This window comes from Heterocephalus glaber, unplaced genomic scaffold (genome assembly GCF_053883595.1).
Source record: "Heterocephalus glaber isolate CG9 unplaced genomic scaffold, H.glaber_assembly_v1.0 deba00000594, whole genome shotgun sequence".
In the NCBI taxonomy this organism is placed as follows: Eukaryota; Metazoa; Chordata; class Mammalia; order Rodentia; family Bathyergidae; genus Heterocephalus; species Heterocephalus glaber.
The window spans coordinates 31,918,641-31,936,694 of NW_028258151.1; the positions used below are offsets into that span (position 1 = coordinate 31,918,641).

The window sequence follows — 18,054 nt, forward strand, 5'->3', positions numbered from 1 at the left end:
AGAGAAAGGAAGGAGGGGAAAAAGAAAGGAAGGGGAAGAAGGGAAGAAAAAAAGAATGAAAGAGGAAGAAAAGGGAAAAAGAAAATGGAAGAAAGGAAGGGAAGAAAAGAAAGGATGGAAAGAGGAAGAAAGGAAAAGGAAGAAAGGATGGAAGGAAGGAAAAGAAAAGAAAAAGAAAATTGGAGAGATCGTGGCAAATCACAGCAAATATGGCCAAGACTCGTATGCGGGGAGCCGGGGTGAAGGGGCTGGGGTCGTGGCGTGGCACTGCGGGTCTGAACCTCTGAGTCTGCATTTACAGCACGACCACGGTGGGAAGCTCTGTCCTGACGTCAGTTCAGTAAGGAAAGCACGGGACTCCGGGCAGAGCCCTGTGACCAGTGCGGTCCCCTCCCCAACCCCTCATGGCCTTGCTGCCACTGTGTGCTCAGCCCCACGCCCGCCTGCACGCTGTCAGCAAAGCTCCAGGCTGAGGCCAGTGTGGGAGCGGACCTCACTTCACAGCCCCGGCTGGCGACCTGGTTAGAACGCGCTCTTCCCGAGCAGGACTCAGACCCGTAGGACAGAGCAGAGCAGCCGGGTGGCCAAGGCCAAGCTACTGCGGGCACCTCAGAGTAAAAAGGTACTTTAATTTTCGGATCTGCATAACCTCACTTCTCCTACAAATAATCCAAGTGACCAAGCCTTCCTCGTACCAGGGCAAAGGAAAGAGAGGTTAAAGAGAAAGCCTCTCCGCGCTGTGGTGGCACACGCGTCATCTCAGTGCTCTGGGAGGAGGATTCCAAGTTCAAGCCCAGCCTGGGTAATTCAAGGACTGTCTTAGCCACTCTTCTCACTGCTGAGACACAATACCTGACACCTGAAACTCCTAGGAGGAGAGGTTTATTTTGGCCCCTGATTACAGTGCATGGTCAGCTGGCTCCAAGACAGAGCAGCGTGGCAAAGGCCTCCATGTTGGTGAGCAGCTCACAGCACAGCAGCCAGGAAAAGGAGGCAGGGAGCACAGGGAGGGGCCAGGGAGAGAGACGAGCCCTCCATGGCCCACTCCGCCCTGGCCCGGGCCCCACAGCCCAGCTGTGCAGCCTTGGAACTTGGCTTTCTGGCCTCACTTTTCACTCATTTGCTGTGGGCCACTTCAGGCACCCTCATAGCCATGTCCTCTCCAGGGACAGAGGAGTGTCAAGCCGGGGCACTGGTCCCTCAGGGACACAGCGGGCCCTCGGGCAGCACAGATGCCAGCTTCTGGCTGCTGGAGGACAAGGGAGGCCCTGGCTAGGCATGTTGCAAACCATGCCCCACTCTGCCCAGCCCCCGGCAGAGCAGCTCCTGTCACCAGGTGAGAAGGCCGAGAGGTCTGGAGGCAGTGTTCTTCCAAACAGGGCTATGACAATAAGGACAGCCACGGATCCCACGTGTCTGCGAGGTGCCGACCCACCTTCCACTGCAAGGGACGCTCCCCAGGCCCCGTGGGGTTAGCATGGGTTACCCCTGTTTTAAAGAGGCCACCTCTGCAGTCCAGAGAGGTTTAAAACTTGTTGAGATCACACAGCTGCCAGGGGCTGAGCTGGGAATCGGATGCGCCAAGCCTGTGGCTTCTCAAGGTGGCTGCTTGTGGAGGGAGCCCAGGGGCATGTCACCGAGTCCTGGGACACAGCGAAGCCCCAGGAGCGATTTCTATCTCCGAGGACAAATGCAGGCCCAGCCTCAGCCCCCACCCCACGGAGGGGAGCCTCTGCTGTGGCCTAGCGCAGGGAGACAGGTTGCCTGGTCCTGGAGGGGAGCCGGGGTCTTAGCCACATCAGGGACTCTAACCAAAAGGAGACAGAAAGTCCCCAGCTGCCGCCTTCCTGGGCCCCGCCTGGGACTCCAAACCCAGCTCTGTCCCCTGGCTCATCCAGCTGGACATGATCCTGGTTGCTCTCGAGGAGGAGGAGTGGGCGTCCCCTAGGGGACCCGAGAAGCACAAAGCTCCCCCCTACCCATCCATCAGGGCAACAATAAGGTCCCAGAGCTCAGGGCCTCACAGGGCCACCTCCCAGCAGGATCCAGAGCCCCAGAAGTGGACCACGTGAGGACCCTGACCCGAACCCACGTCCGCCCGCTCCTAGCCCTGTGGTCTATCTGCTGTCATCCCTACTTCTCCGTCACACCGTGTGACCCTGGCCTTGTCCCCACCATCTCTCCCCTCATCCCCCTGAGCCTGCGTTTCTTTTGTGGGACGAGAATAAGCCCATACCTCCCCCCCACGGCCTTAGGGACACTGTGATGTGATGTTGCTTTCAGGCCCGAGGCAAGCAAGACAGGGAAGCTCAATCCTGTACAAGGGGCAGTGACCTGAACAAGGAGTCTTTGGATGAGCCTGGGTTTGGCCCCCGATTCTGCCACTTATTGGCCTCATTCATTCATTCATCCTTCACTCAGCATTTCCGGAGCGTCAGCCGTGCACTGGCAAAGTTCCGGGCGGTGGGACTAGAAATCTCAGAGAAACAGCCCCTTGAGTCAAAGGCAGGGAACACTAAAGGAGATGCTAAGGTGGCTCCCATGCTACCCCGTGGCTCTGTCACCAAAGGCATCCTTGGGAAAGTCCCTCAGCTTCTGTGTGCCTCAGTTTCCTTCTCTGGAAAGTGGAAAAAAGTGAACAAAGCAGAGTTTTCTGCCAACAGAAACCCTCCAGGACCCCCTCAGCAGCTCTTACGGGGGCCACGCAAGGGCAGAGTCACCAGTCTGCAGATGTCCACCTCTGTCCTTATGCAGGCACCTGCTCTTCAGTCCAAGCTTGCCCAGCCCTGGCTGCCCGGATGACATTTATGAACCATAAAAACCTCCACCCAAAGCAGCTCCCAGGGTCCCCTGCACATCAGGGCCCTGTAACAAGACTGTAAATGGGGAAGCACTGGAAACAACTGTAAAAGCCCGGCATTAAATGTCCGTTTATTCTGTCACATACATTTCAGGGGCATTTAAAAATGGGTTCCCAGCAGCCTCCACCATCAGACAGTCCCTCACCTGAGGGTCTCACCGAGCTCCTCTGGCCCCGCCCTGCCCAGTGTTAGGGACCCCATACCTGAGGCACTGAATTCATCTTAGTACCCGAACGTCTCAGCCTGCACAAGTTCCACACCAGCCTGCAGAGTTCGCTTTTTCACCCACTCCAAGTGTTCCTTTCCTAAATGTGTTCCTTCTAAAGAGTCATTTACAAACTGGAAGAGCAGGAGGACTCTTCTGCCCTTGGATATGAAGCAAAAAGTAATGGCTGAATTAATGGCAAGGCTGCTACTTAGTGTTCTGAGATTCTTAAGGATGCAAAAGACCATTCCGTATGTGCTTTCAAAGAAACCCCACATGTATAAGCTTAAAATGGTTAAAACTTCAGAGTTTCCAAAAGATAATTCTACCTAAGGTTTTGGAGAGAGTTTCTGGGGGCTGGATTCCAAGTATGTTGACCATCACGTGTCAGTGCACGCTACAAGGTGGGTGTCGGATGTCCCCCAAGGCCTGGTCCCCAGGGGGATGCTCCTGGGGGTGGCAAAATCTTCGGGACACAAGGCTTGTGGGAGGTCCTTAGGCCGTGGCCCCTTGAAGGGGACTGTGGGACCCCAGGTCCTCCCCTTCGTCTGTTTGCTCCCTTCCTGGTGATAGCTCCTGTCGTGATGGCTGCCTTGCCACAGGCCCAAAACCAAGATGGCGACAGCTTGGACAAAACCTCCAAGGCTGTGGGCCTAAACTTTTCCCTCTTTAAGTGAATGATCTCAAGTATTTTGTTACAGGGATGAAGAGCTATGGACATGCTCTACACATACAAATCATACTCAGTATTTCCACATTCATAATTTATTGGTAGAAAATGGTCCTTTCATTGATCCCTACTCATTCAAATTAAAAAAAAAATCTCAAAGCCATCTCTGCTTTACTATGCATTATGTGACGGTGGTGCATGCCTGTAATTCTAGCACTCAGAGGCTGAGGAAGGAGCACCACAAGTTTGAAGCCAGCCTGGGGTTCACAGGGAGACATTGTCTTAAAAGATTAAAAAAGGGCTGCGGATGGAGCTCAGTGTGAAGGCCCTACGTTTAATCCCCAGTACCACAAAAATACAATACAATACCATACAATACAGTCTGGCCCAGTCCAGTCCAGTCCAAAGTAAAGGCATTGTTGGGCCGGGGATTTAGCTCAGTGATGCTGCTGCCTGCCTTGCAAGTACAAGGTCCCGAGTTCGATCCCCAGTACCAAAAAACAAAAACAGAAACAAAATAAAGGCATTGTAAGAGCTGGGTATGGTAGCAATACCAGGACTCAGGAGGCTGAGGCAGGAGAATCACAAGTTCAAGGCCAATCTAGGCTACATAGCAAGACCCTGTCTCCAAACATAAGCAAATAAACAAATAAAATGTATAGTATGTTTTCTACCAAGAAAACCTTAATCCACAGCAGACAGGAGACAAAGAGCTCATCTCTTCTGCACCTGCTTCCATTCCGGGGAACATGACTTTATGAGACAGTGCGAGTGCTGTGTGTAGCCCAATACAAGGTCCTCTTGCCTCTCTTCAGTTCCTCACCCACGGCGGGCAGGGCTCTGGGGAGGAGGGACCTGGGCTCTGAGTGGCCACTGGTGGCCCCACCCGTCCCTTCGCCCCCGCCCCCGAGCTGCTGTGAGGGCCGGAAGGGAACAGGGGCCCCAGGCCTCAGGCGCACTAGCACCATGGGCAGAGGTGCAGAGAGGAAAAAGCCCTGTCGGTGTCAGCGGCTCTGGGTTCAGGTCACAGTGGGACACTTGAGGAGGCACCTGTCCCGCTGAGCCTCTCCTTCTTATCTGTAAACTGGGGGTGCTAAGCTCGGCCTCCCCTGAGCCTGATTCCCCGCGCCCAGTGACACCGGCTCATGTGCACGGGGCTGAGGTACAACCAGCAGACGCAGGGTGTAGGGTGCGAGGGGCTCCCCTCAGTGCCTCTGGCCCCACCCTTACATGGCTCACTCGTATTTCAAAAGACACTCATACGGCCACATTCACTTCCCAGCGTCACACGTCTGAGGCACCAACAGCTGCCTGTCAAGGTTTCTGAGAAGCCTGACGTTGTCAGGGTCCCAGGCAAATCTTATCAATAAAACATCTAACATTTACGGAGTACTGACTCTGTCCTGGGAACTGCCCTAAAGCAGCGCATCTATGTTTCCAAGAACACTAGAAACTGCCTGGGGCACCTGGCCAGGAGTCCGGGCTCCCGCAGGTCCCTATTTCACTGCTGGACTCTAGGAAGAGGCAGCAGGTAACTCACCCGTCCAGCCCCTGAGGGCCGGACTCCTGGATGACCAGGGCAGAGACAGAGGCTGCATAGTGGGTCTTATAAAATCATACAGAAATGTTCAGGACAGGCCCAGAGCTGCCAGCATGGCACCTGTGGGGGTGGGCAATAGGCTTCCCTCTCCAGGACCTTTCCAACCCCACTGGGAGAAGGTTCTGGAAGGGCTGGCCTCAGGTCTGGGAGTCACAGGAGGTGCATGTTCAGGCCTTAAGAGCACATGAGAATTTCCCAAAAGGCCATGTCCTTACAGGGTGAAGGGACACTGAGGTCCCTAAGCAGCCAGGAAAGTAGCTAGAGCGTAGGTTGTGGGCCTGGACCTCCTGTTGGTGGCCCTGCCCCACCCCTTCACATTACGTAGCTCTGGCTCCTGGAAAATGAGCATGTCCCTGAACCGAATCTCTGTGGCCACTCAGTTACTGGCCTGAAGATGGACAGGGTCACTATGAGTTTCCCTATGCATTCTGTGATTCTGGATGTCACAAAAGAAGGCCATGCTAGGGACACATGGACCAAGGCAACAGAATAGAAAGCCCAAAAGTAAATTCTCAGATATGTGGTCAGCTGATTTTAACAAAGGTCTCAAGACTAATTGGTGGAGAAAGAGTGGCCTTTTCCACACGCAGTGCTGGGCAAACTAGAGATTCGAATGCAGGAGGAGGAGGTTGGAGCCTTATCTTAAGCCACATCCAAAAATTAACTCAAAATGGGTCAAAGACCAAAAGCTAAACCTAAAAAGTTCTCAGGAGAAATCACAGGGCAAGTCCTCAGGACGCGCATTTTCAATGATTTCTTAGCTTTGACTTACACAGGGCACAATGGAAAAACTTGATAAACTGCGGTTCATCAAAATTCAAAACTTTTTGTACATCCAAGGACACAATCCAGAGAGGGAAACGACAACCTACAGAATGAGAGAAAATATTTGCAAATCATATAACTGATAAAGGATTTACTATCCAGAATATAAAGAATATTTGCAACTCAACCACAAAAAATGACCTGCTGGGCATGCATACCTGTAATCCTAGCTACTCAAGAGGCTGAGGCAGGGAGAACTGCAAGTTCAGGGCGAGTCTGGGCAACTTAGAAGACGGTCTCAAAATAAAAAATAAAAAGGGCTGGAGATGTAGCTCGGAGCTCCCTGAATTCAATTCTCAGTGAGGCACAATACAGATTAGCTAGACAGAGACAGACAGACAGACAGAAAATGAAGACAGACAGACAGACAATGAATCTTGTTCTCCTTAAGAAGCAAGAAAAACCCAAACAGCCCTATTTAAAGGCTGGAACAGCCACTTCATGGGGCCAACGGGACACACGGCACAATGGCTGGCCACGGTGCATGATTCCACTTCACTGAGGTGGGTGGTGCAGGAGAATCCATCGGGACTGAAAGGAGAGCGGAGGTCACAGGGGCCAGGGAAAGGGGTGGTGCAGTACTGTTTCACGGGTACAGTTTCTGTCTGCTGTGCTGACAAAGTTCTGGAAACAGAGAGGTGCTCACTCCCCAGCCTTGTGCAAGAGCTCCATGGCTCCGAAGTGGACAAGTAACGACGCTGTCACGGTTAATATTACATCGTGCATGTATCACCACAATAAAAAGTTCTTCTCTGATGAAGATATGGGTTTGGGATTGGTTTGAAAAGGCAGTCCCGAGCAGCACTCAGCAATGGCTTCCCCAGAGCCTGGGGAAGGGGCAGAGGGCATCCGTCCTCAGCTGGGCCCTGATGTCCCACAGTGCCACGCTGCAGTGTGCAATGTGTGTCGTGTGCCAGGCTCTGTGCCCCCACCCTGCCCCGGCCAGAGCTTGGGTCCCTGCTGCCTCCTGGGTCCACAGGCTATTTCCCGTTCCTTCAGCTCCAAGTCAACCTCCAAGGCCATCTCAAATGGCCATACTCTGCAGGCCCCAGGCCATTGGCACTTCTCTGGGGTTCCCAGCCCAAGGAGCCGCCGGCTTCCCAGGACAGGAATCAGCTCCTTCACCAACCAGCACTCAGGGCTGCCTGGGGAGGGTGCAGCCTGCAGGATCCACCAGGCAGGAGGGGAGGCTTTGGCTGGTGCACTGTGGAGCCTACTGTGCGGGGTGCCTTCCGTGTCCTCGCATGCCACCACCCAGCTCAGGTCATCTGGTCTCAACAGCCACACCCCTGAGACAGAGGGGCCACTGTCATCTTCCAGGTATCAACAAGAGGCCTGTGGTGTGGGGAGCCCCAGGGTTCTAAGTGCTGGGTGGGGAGTCACCCAGCAGTGTGGGGACCGCAGCCCTGGAGTGGATCTGCAGAATGGGGGTGCGGTCCTCCTGCACAGCCCTGCCCCGAGACTGGGGTGGGGGCCCTGATGTTCAAGTGCCCACTGACTACAGGCGCTGGGGGCGGGAGGGCAGGGGCAATGCCAGGGGACACGCCCGCCCTCAGCAGGCAGGACGGGCTGGGGCCCCAGGTCCACAGTGGGCTTCTCGGTCAGGACCAGCTGCCGTTCTCTGTACCTGCCAGGCCTGTGGGCTCCGGGGTGGGACCCAGGGGAGCAAGCAGGGAAGTGGGTGCTCCGCCAACTGCCAGAGTCTGAGAGCCAAGGCTTGCACAAGACACCACTGGCCAAAACTCCTTTCACCCATGCCCACAGGGGCTCCAGGGCGAGAGATCACGTTCCACCATGGTACAGGAGAGTGACAAGTCACCCTGTCACCGCCCGGAAGGGATGGCGGAAAGAGTTACGGTGTTCTAGAAACAGTCACCCTCTGCAGCATCCATGTATCCATTCATTCATCATCAAACAGTTGTTGACCTACTGTGTGCACCAGGCACAGCTCCAAGCTCTGGGGAACCAGTCTGAAACAAAAGCAAACCTCAGCCAGCCATGGTGGCTCACACCTGGGATCCCAGCACCCTGGGAGGCTGAGGCAAGAGGGTGGCAAGTTTGAGTCCTGCCTGGGGAACTTAGCAAGAGACCCTATCTCAAAATAAAAAATCAAAAAGCAGCTGGGGATGTGGCTTATTGTGAAGGCTGTGGATTCAGTCCCCAGGATGGCCAAAAACAAAGCACAACGAAAACAAACACAAAACAGCTCCTGCAGCCTCTCATTTCCCAGGGGAAGGCGCTGTGTCCCGCGGCTTGGTCTCCATGACATCCCTCAGCTCCACGCCACCTTGACCCGAACATCCCGCAGTGAGTCCTCTACGCCTGGCACCTCTTCTCACCCAGCGCAGGTGAAGGAGCAGCGCTCCAGAGCAGTCAGGCCTAGAACTCCAACCTTCCAGGTGCCACAGGCCACCCTGGACCAGCACCTCACTGCACTCCCGGGTGTGATGGGAAGGGCTACTCGGGGATGACAGGGAACAGCACACAAGAGGTCCTGGGACACCGCAGGGGCACAGACAGCAGAGCTCAGGAAGCCTGGGCTACGGAGTGCTGCAGCAGCAACAGAGGTTTCCCTCCGCCGCATCTGCTCTGGTCCCTGGGGTCCCCACAGTCGCCCAACCTACAGATGGGAAAGCTAAGGTAGAGCTAGCCACACCTTCTCTCTCTCGGGGTACAGTGGGTTCCCATAGAGCTCAGAACCCCTACAGGCCCCATCCACCTCTCCTAGCTCTGCGGGCTCAGGCCTGGCCCATCTCAGTACGCCAGGGCCTCAGAAACCATCAAGCCCCACGCAGGGTTTCACGGATGGGGAGGCTGACGCCCCCGAAGGGGACCTGGGAAGCAGAGTCATGTGCACACCCATCTTCTCTGTCTCCTTCGACGTCCCAGCTCAGTGCAGGGCAGGAATCAGATGTGTGTGCACCCACGTGGCCAGGTAGGGGGGCAAAACCAGGGCAAGTGGACCCCTGAACATCAGGGAGGCTCCCGCACCCCACAGGAGCCCGAAGTGCTCAGCCCACTCCCACACCTGCTCCGGAGCCAGGGACAGAGCTCTGAGGAAGAGAACTCACCTAGCGTGCATGACGTCCTGGGTTCTATGCCTAGCACCTCACATGGTAACAGGAGTTCTTATTAAGTCAAACTCGATCGGAGCCCCCACCACCACCATTTGCAGTGCCCCAGTACCTCCAAAGGGACCGCCACGGGCTGGGCCGAGCCCTGCACAGCGAAGCATGGACCTGCACCTGCCTTTCCGTGGCCGTGCCCCACTCCCCGCACTCATCCACAGCACACTCCCCTCCCTCACAGGAGGAGAAGGCAGATGGCTGTGCCAAGGGCGTGTGGCAGTTCCCAGGGAAAAGCCAAGACTTGCACCCAGCTCCCTTATCTGCAGAGGAAGTCTGGAGGAAGGAAAGGAGGGCGCTGGCTGCAAATCCCTGAGCCCTCCCCTTGCCCAGGGAGGGTCCTCCTACCCAAAGTCCAGGGCAGGGAGGAGGGCAGCTTCTAATGAACTACAGAACCTGGGGTTTTCCTGCCGCTGTCAGCCTTCCCTGCCGCCTGTCCTGATCCTCCCAGCGCTGGTACAGCAAGGGGTGTGTGTGTCTCAGCCTCTGGACCTGAAGGCAGAGCTGCTCCCAGCACTTCTCAGGATCCCCTGCAAGGCTTGGCATAGCGACAGGCGGAGTCTGGTGAGCAATGAGGAAGTGGCATCAGCCATCTGAGTGCCCTGTCTGTGAAACGGGACATTCTACCTGGCAGAGAACTGCTGTCTCTCCACAGGGTGACACGGTGATCCACTGTTTGCGTGCTGGGGCGGAGGGACCAGGGTTCCTGGATGCCATCAAGACCCTGGGGCAGCTGGGCAGCCAGTCATATGAGAGAGGCAGCGGGTGACTCCTGTCCTTGGGAGAGAAAACCCAGCGCAGGGGGTGGGCTCCCAAAAGCCCACTGGGGACAGTGCTTTGTTTGCCCCTCTACTCCCAGGTGGGGTCTGCCTCACCCCTGAGGAGACAGGGAAGGGGGCGCAAGGACACCCAGAGAGTGAGAGCCGCGCCTTACTGGAGGGGCTGAGGCGAGGGGAGAGGGAGCAGCTGGTCCAGGTTCCCCCCCAACCCCTCTGCCTGCTGCTAACCTGGCTGCAGGGCTCCCTTGGGCCCCAGTTTGCTCATCTGCTAAGGGGATCCGCACAGAACAGAGGGACCCTCCAGAGCTGGGCGGGCCTCCGTGCGGTGCCGGCGGCTGGATGGACCACATCTGTGGGCCCAGGAGGACACGGGGACTCCCTGGAGACAGCCACGGGGACACTCTGCTGACCTTTGATGACTCAGCCTCCCCTGAGAGCTGGCACCACTGGCCGGAAGACCACAGGCAGACACACAGGCGCTGAGTCCCCGGCTCCCTGGGCACAACTCCGGAGGTGAGGCCACACTGCATGCAGGTCTGGGGGGCTTCAGAGCCACACAAGGTGCTCACCTTGCATGTGTGCCCATGGCTCACAAACTGGGGTACACTGGGGGATGAATATTTTTCACACAGGAGTACACACAAATTAGAACGCACAATCATACCCTGAAACAATCGGACAGCAGGAGGTGGACCCGGTGATTACCGAGTGAGCATATGAGCATATGCGCGCACACACACCCCCCACACACAAGCGCACACAGTTTATACAACCCACTACCCTCACGGCCAAAAGTGCTGGGAAATGCTTTCAGGAGCGCTTCACTACGTTGTGAGGCAGGGTGTGAAAACCAATTCTCCATCCTCTGGCCAGTGAACGTTTATGAAGCTCAAGTGTATACACTTGGAAGGGCTAGGCTCTAGCACAGGAGGCAGGCGCTATTTCTTCACTTAGAAGGTTCCAGCCCACAGTAGGTGCTCAATAAATGCAGGTACCAAGAAGACAGGTGGAGACGGGAGGAGAGCAATCCCTGTAAAAGCCAGGAATCCTGGAGCCTCAGCTTGAGCCCCGTCCTCTGTGCACGCAACAATTCTGTGGTTCACCCCTCTTCCTGTTTACACCACAGTCCTGAGCCCAGGACCTGTGTCCAACTGCAGCCCTCCTGGTCTGCTGAGCACGCCTCTTCCTAGGGCTGCCACCCACTGGGGACTTCATCTACATCCAGGGGGGCTTTTTCCACCCAGCCCATCACAACTGCTCCCAGACAACTGTGTGCAGCCGTGGGAGGGAGGAGGAAGGGGCTGAAGGTAGGCCAGACTGGCACCGTCATGGAAACGCAGAGAAGGGATGTGCACATTACCCAAACATACAGATTTCACAGAGCTAAAACCCCGAGACTGAAGTAGGAAATAGAGCAGGGGAAGGCCGGGATTGCACTGGGATTCTGCACCCTTCGGAGCACCAGGGCCAAGCTAGATGCTGACTTTACAGCCCAAACCTTCCACAGCCTTGCAGTGTTCCGGTCCCAGCCCTCGGAGCTGAGAGAAGCAGCTGCTCTGCTCCTACCCCCTTACCAGGTCTGTCCTCTAGGAAGCAGGATGAAACCTTCTCCAAGAGAATCCCATTTAGGAGTTCTATGGCTCCACAGGTGGTGAGGTCCTGAGGCCATGGGGAGTGTGCCAGGAAAGACCCTGGCAGGCAGTGGTGCCTCTTACCGGCATCTCTCAGTGTTCCGGGTCTCCAAAATCGCAGGCACCCTGGATGCTGCAGAACTCAGCGGTGACCCTGCCAGCTGCCTCAGGTCAGAAACTGAAGCCACTGTAGCCCAGAGCTGCTACCCCCGGAGCTGCTACAAAGCCGCTCCTCTGACCCAAGCCCTCCTCCTGTGACTCTTCTGAGCCCAGATTCAACTTCTTCTTCGACGCTGCCCTCTTCCTTCTCCTTGGTACTGCCAGATTTGGGATGGGATGGAAGAGAAGGTCTTTGCTAAAGTGACAGAACACGCTGGAGGTGGAAGGGACAAGCGTGGTTTGACCCAGCCCAGGCTACCCCTTCCCGAATTCTGGAAGCCTTTCTGGGAAGACTGGCTTCCAGGCAGCACCAAAGGTGCTACCCCAAGCTACCCGGACCTCTGCGCTGGGTGACAGAAGCGTCCACTGGAGATGGGTGGCCACCTATTCACACAACAGTAGAGAGGCACACAAGGCTGTGCCTCTGGATGGGGAGTCCCTGAGGCCACCAGTCACTCTGAGCTCAGAGAAGAAATGGAGGACACCGATGGTACTGAGGCTGGAAGGGCTTGTTGATAAGAGCAAGGCGCCTCCTCTGCCCACTGTGGCCCCTGTTTGGCAAAAGGACCTCTTCTTATTTGCCTAGCAGTGCTGAGGGCAACGTCATGTTGCATCTGAACAAGGGGGCACTGCTGGCTGCCCCTCAGGGTTCACTGGACAGAATCATCACACAGGCAGGGCCAGGTGTCCTGGTTTTCCAATCTAATGACCTTGGCTTTGCAGCGAGGGGGGCCCAAAGCCCTAGAAAGACCTGGAGAACCTGGCTGACATAGGTGCCAGGCATCCACAGGCAGGACAGCGGCCCATCTGGAGCCCTGTCCGGGGCTGGTTCCTTAGCTTCCTGAGCAGGGGTTTGGGGGCTGAAGGTGCTGGGGCTCAGTACCTGGAGTTCTCTCCCTTCCAGAACTCTTTTCTGTCTGCACACTTGCTCAAGGCACAGGCTAGATTCCAGGCTCCCTCCTGGGCTGCTCGGGCTGCTCCTGCTCTCGGTGTGCTGGCTTCCCGCTGCGGTCCCCTCCTCTCCCAGCCAGCAGTTTCTCATGGATCCAGTTCCAGAGGTGGCTGCAGGAGCCAACCCCGATCAGAGGCACAAAATGTCACCTTCCCCTAATTTCTGGAAGCTGCAGATGCAGATGTATTTCCATTTCCTATTTCAACTTGCCACCCAAATAAAACTGTGTGCAAAGCATGAAGAAGAAAGAGGCGGAGGCCAGAATAAAGCCCCGGAAAAATGAGCCAAGCCGCTCTTCCTAATCGAAGTTCTCAGGCGACTCTGGAGAGATTTTATAAATGATGTTGTAACTTGTTTTCCCTGTATGGCGAAAACACAGGCTCCCCTCTTCAATGGCTCCACAATAGCACTGCAAGGTTCTCCACGCAGCGGGTTGTAACCTGGTATTCGAACCGGGACTGAGCAAAAGTTCCTGCGTACAAGGTCACGCTCAACAAGAAACACTACCGAAAGGCTCAAGACCGGGTCCCCAGTGCTGCAAAAGCGCTCCTGAAATTTTCTTAAAAATAATTTACCATTTTTTCCCTTCCAAAGTTTTCATGCACAAATTCAACGCGTACACGGTCCGTATCTTTAGCCAGATGATAGTTACAGTATTGTGCCCGTCCTTAGTAATTCTTCTAACTTTCCATTTAAGTTATATTATTGTAATCATAATAAAATGTTATGTAGGTTGACTGATTCAAAATGACACTCTATTTTCTAATCGAAGCTCTCCGTTCTTCTAGTTAAGAATGCGTGTGTTTGGGTTGGATTGGCTGAGCGGGTTGATGGCTATGGAAATTAACAAGGTAAAAATTTAAAAGCCTCTCCCTTCTGTTGCAAAACTAGGTGGGGGCCGCTGCCTTCCTCAGACTTCCAGCCCAGACTCCAGTTTTCTTGGATCTTCCTACAATCACCTGAGGGCTCTTACTGCTTCTACCCCGTTCCCACTTGTCCCTGTCTTTTTGGGGGGTTTCATATACCAAACATCCCGGTTCTCGGACTAAATTCAAATACGACTCCGACGGAGTTCACTCCTGTGTGGAGTGTGCCGGTGCAGGTGGGGAGGGGGCCGCATACTCTTAGCATTTAATCCTTGCGTCTAATTGGAGAAAGCAGGACGGATCCCTCGGCGCCCCAGGGCTCGGCCCTGCCCGGAGTCGCTAAGGCCCGGTGCGGAGGAAGCGATCCGCACGCAGCGAAAACCTGCGCGGACCGAATCGAAAGCGAAACAGGAGGGAGCAAGGCAGCTCCCGCAGAGGCCCCGCGCCCCGGGAGCCCGGCCCAGGGTGTGCGTGCGGGCGGGCGGCGGAGCGCCCCACACGGGGATAAGGAGGCTCCTCGCACCGCACCGCGCCGCTGAGAAACGTCTGGTCTCCAACCCGGCGCGTCTCCTGGGCTCCGGCCGGGACTTCGGAGGGTGAAGCTCGGACAGAGCCTGGCGGGGTCTGGCGAGGACGCCGTGGAGCTCCTTCTCCAAAACTCGAGCTTCTTTGCACCGGGAGGAGACTTCGGAAGCGCTCTGATCATTGCTCTTTTTTAGTGCTGACGGGAAAAGGAGGCCCAGGATGGGGCAGGCATCCCCACAGCCCCGGAGGATTTCTCCCCGCAGCTGCAGAGAACTCGGGGTTGCTCCTGGACTAGGGGCCCAGTCCCGAAGCTGAGGCCCAGGAGCCTCCATTTCTATGGGAGCTGCTCAGGGGCCCGGAGTACAAGCCCGGTTTTCAAGGTCTAAGTTGCCTGTGGTGGGGTGAGCTCAGCCAAGTCCAGGCCTAGCCCCAAAGCCACGGCCACCTTTCCCCCAGCTCCTGTTAACATCCAGGGAGTTCTCCTTTAGCCCCATTTCTCCCTTTTGAGTACACACCTACCCTAACTGTGGGAGAGCACTGTTGTCAACGTGTGCCTCAGTTTCCGTGCTTGCCTGCCGATTAGAGAGCCAACTCCAGAGGAGGCCTTCTTCCTAGCTACCTGTGTAAAAGGGCAGAGCCTACCTCTTAGTACCTCAGTGTCCCCATCTTGGACCTGTGTGTCTAATTTCTTTCCTAGAAGGATTAGAAATCTCCTGGCCAGGGGAACAGATGCTGAGAGGGGAGAAGAACGGAGCAATGTGTCGGTGGTGGCCGGTGGCTGTCTTGGGCAGAGCCTCCATCTTAGGTCACAGGGAGAAAGTGGTGACTGCCCAAGTCCCAGCGGAGGGCGGGCGGGGCTCACCCTTCGCTCCAAACAGCAGAGACCCAGTGCATGGAAGTATGGAGGAGGGAGGCTCCCAAGAGGGCCATTTACGACCCAGTGAAGCTTCTCATTACTGCCCCTGATCCCCAGGAGGAACAGGAAGCCCAGTGGCTAGCTGTACCTGGGTCGCACTGTGGGTTAGGGACAATTGGGGTCAAGTGGCTGGCCCTTTCCCCCAGCCTCAATGCTTAACGCAAGTATAGGAAGGGCCAGCTGGCCTTCTGGGCCTGGAGACAGGCCCAGCCCTCCCTCCTCTGCCTCTGGATCCCAAGCATGGCATCCTCTCACCCAGAGCTTGGGAGCCACTTTGCTCTTCTATTTCTGCTTCCTCAGGGGCCTCAATGGTTAATTTCTTTAACCTCTGAGAACGCAGTGCAGTGGGAGAGAACACATGTGAGTCCCCTCCCTTTGTGCAGTAAGCCTCTGTGGGCCTCCGTTCTAGGACCTACTCCCCTGCTTCACAGTCCCAGAGGACACAGCCTGGGCCAGGCTGGGAATGCAGGTGCTGAGGGTCCCCTTGGCCAGGGCATGTCTGGAGCACCTGCGATTGAGACTGAGTGCCTGATCTCATTCCAGCTGGAGGTGAAAAGGCAGAGGAAGTGGGGAAAGCCCTCTGATCTTTTCAAATCTGTTCTCAGCCCTGCCCTGTGGGTTTGGAGGTATACAGCTTGTCTGAGGCTGAGTGTGGTACTTGGTATCTGATCACTTCGGCTCATAAAGGAGTATGTGTGTAAGTGTCGACAAATGCTTGGGTATTTCCTGGTCCGTGCCCACCTACGTGCTTGTGCTCAGCCCATGAGAGAGGGCGTTTGAGTAGGAGAAAGTGTTATCACAGAATGTTTTCCTGAGGTAACTCTGGCCACCGAGGCCTCCGCTGTGTCCCATCTCTGTCCCCAGGCCTAGTGTGTCCACATCCAGAACAACCCTGTCAAGGACTCGCTCATCTCATCAGGGCCCTGCCTGAAGAAGGCCAAGGCCTGAGGAAAGTGTATCCAGGGCTCCTGGACCAGAGAAGACACCCTTTCCCCTGTCGGTTCTGCTACCCTCCAGTTTGAGGCTCCCCATGCCCGACTCCGAAGATAAAGAAGGCCTAGGCTTGAACTACACCGGTTTCAGGCCGCCTTTGGGCCACTCTCCCAAAGGCTGGCTGCACGCTGGGGGCCCAGGCCTGCGTCCTGCGGTGCGTTCAAGGGGGCTTGGAGGTCATTCGGGCCAGCTCCCTTGGGTTCCCTGTGGGCCCAAGTCGGGACCTACACTCTTCCCTCTTCCCACAGCCCTCGGCCGCCCGCGGCTCCGTGATTTCCTGCCTTCCCGGCCAGTGTGTTCTAAACCATTGTTTTGAGATTGCCCGCTTGCTTGCTTCCAAAGATCGAAGGGAGAAGCGCTGGAGAACGCCGGCTGCAAGCGCGCTGGCCTGGGACTCGGGTTTTCTGAGGTTCCCGAGACTCCGGACCTGCACTGGGGCCCCAACTCTGAGCCCATGCGCTCGGCACCCCCGCACCTGCGCCGCCCTTACCTGCGGCGCCGCGCCTGGAGCCTCGGGGCGGCGGAGAGCGAGGCCTTGGAAGCCCCGAACCTGGCGACCTCCGCAGCCGCGCCGCGACCCGGACCCCGCGGGCAGAGCGCAGCGCGCGGCGAGCGGTTTGGCGAAACGACGAAGGCACCGCGAAACCCAAACTCCGGGGCGAGTTTAATCACCAAAGCGCAGCGCGACAAAGGCCAGAGATGCGGACGAGACGGAAAGGACCCCTGTGCTCCTTCCTCGAAGCGGCAGATCCCTCAATTCTGACCCGGAGTCACCCGCCGCTCCCCCGCGCCTCCCCAGCGCGCCACCTTCCTCCTGCCGAGGTTCCTCCAGCCGCGTGGGTTTGGGGCTGTGCGGGCGCCGAGGTCCCGGCCCCAGGGACCCGCACGTGCACTCACCGTAGCAGGAGACCTGCAGGGCCGCGCTGTGGCTGCCGCCTTCCTGGAGCTTGAGGCCGCCCTCCGGGGGCGTCTTGCAGGCGCCGCGCTGCAGGTACAGATGCGGGGGCTGCGCGGCCGGCGGGGGCTGCGCGCTGGGCGTCTGCGGCTGGAACTTAGCGAAGGAGCCGCGCGCCCCCGCGCCGCTCTCCAGGGGCGTCGCCAGGTCCTGCTGCCCCGCGCCACCGCCGCCGCCGCCAGCGTAGCGGGCCCGGCACTTGGCGTCCCCGAATCCCTGCCCTTTGGCGGCGGCCGAGAGGAAAGTTGTGCCGAACTTGTCGCCGCTGCCGGGGAATCCTCTAAAAGGCGACGAGCCCTCCCGGGTCTGCGATACCGGACTGTAGTAGGCGTCCATGGCAGCGGCCGGCGACTCGCAGTACGAGACGCAGGTCTCCGCGTTCATGCCTGGCCGGGCGGGAGGGCGGGGGCGCAGACGAGGGCTCGGGGACGCGAGGACGCGAGGACGCTAGGACGCCGCCGCGCGCCCGGCCGGGGTGGAGAGGCGGTGGCTGCGCTCGGGGCGCGGGCTCCCTCCTCCCTCCACGCCTGTCTCCCTGTCTCCTCTCTCTCCCTCTCCCTGTCTCTCTGTCTCTCTCTGTGTCTCTCTGTCTCTCTCCCCCCCTTCTCCTCCCCACCCCCTCCCCCCTACCTCTTGCCTTCCCTCCCTCTCTCCTTCTCTGTCCCTCTCTCCTGCTCTCCCTCTTTCTCCTTTCTTCCTACCCACAGCCGGCCCAGGGAAGGAAGGAGTGCTGTAAAAAGATTCAGATGTTTCGGAAAGTTGACCAGATCTCCCAAACCCTCTTAAGGTTTTGAGGCGGAAAAAAAAAAGTGAATTTTTTTCTTGACTGGCTCCTTCCTGCTCGCCACCGCCGCCTCCTCCTCCGCCTCCGCCTCCGCCTCCTCCTCCTCCTCCTCCTCCTCCTCCTCCTCCTCCTCCTCCTCCTCCTCCTCCTCCTCCTCCTCCTCCTCCTCCTCCTCCTCCTCCTCCTCCTCCTCCTCCTCCTCCTCCTC

General features: G+C 57.1%; 1 protein-coding gene across 1 annotated transcript in view; it reads right to left on the reverse strand.

Moving 5' to 3' along the window:
* Window positions 1-17,653, reverse strand: part of Alx4 (ALX homeobox 4) — a 37,948-nt gene extending 20,295 nt beyond the window's left edge. The window contains exon 1 of the mRNA XM_004851992.3: window positions 17,005-17,653. Within this exon, the coding sequence (XP_004852049.1) occupies window positions 17,005-17,446 (442 nt within the window). The 5' untranslated portion in view covers window positions 17,447-17,653. The remainder of the gene's footprint in view (window positions 1-17,004) is intronic.
* Between the last annotated feature and the right edge of the window lie 401 nt (window positions 17,654-18,054).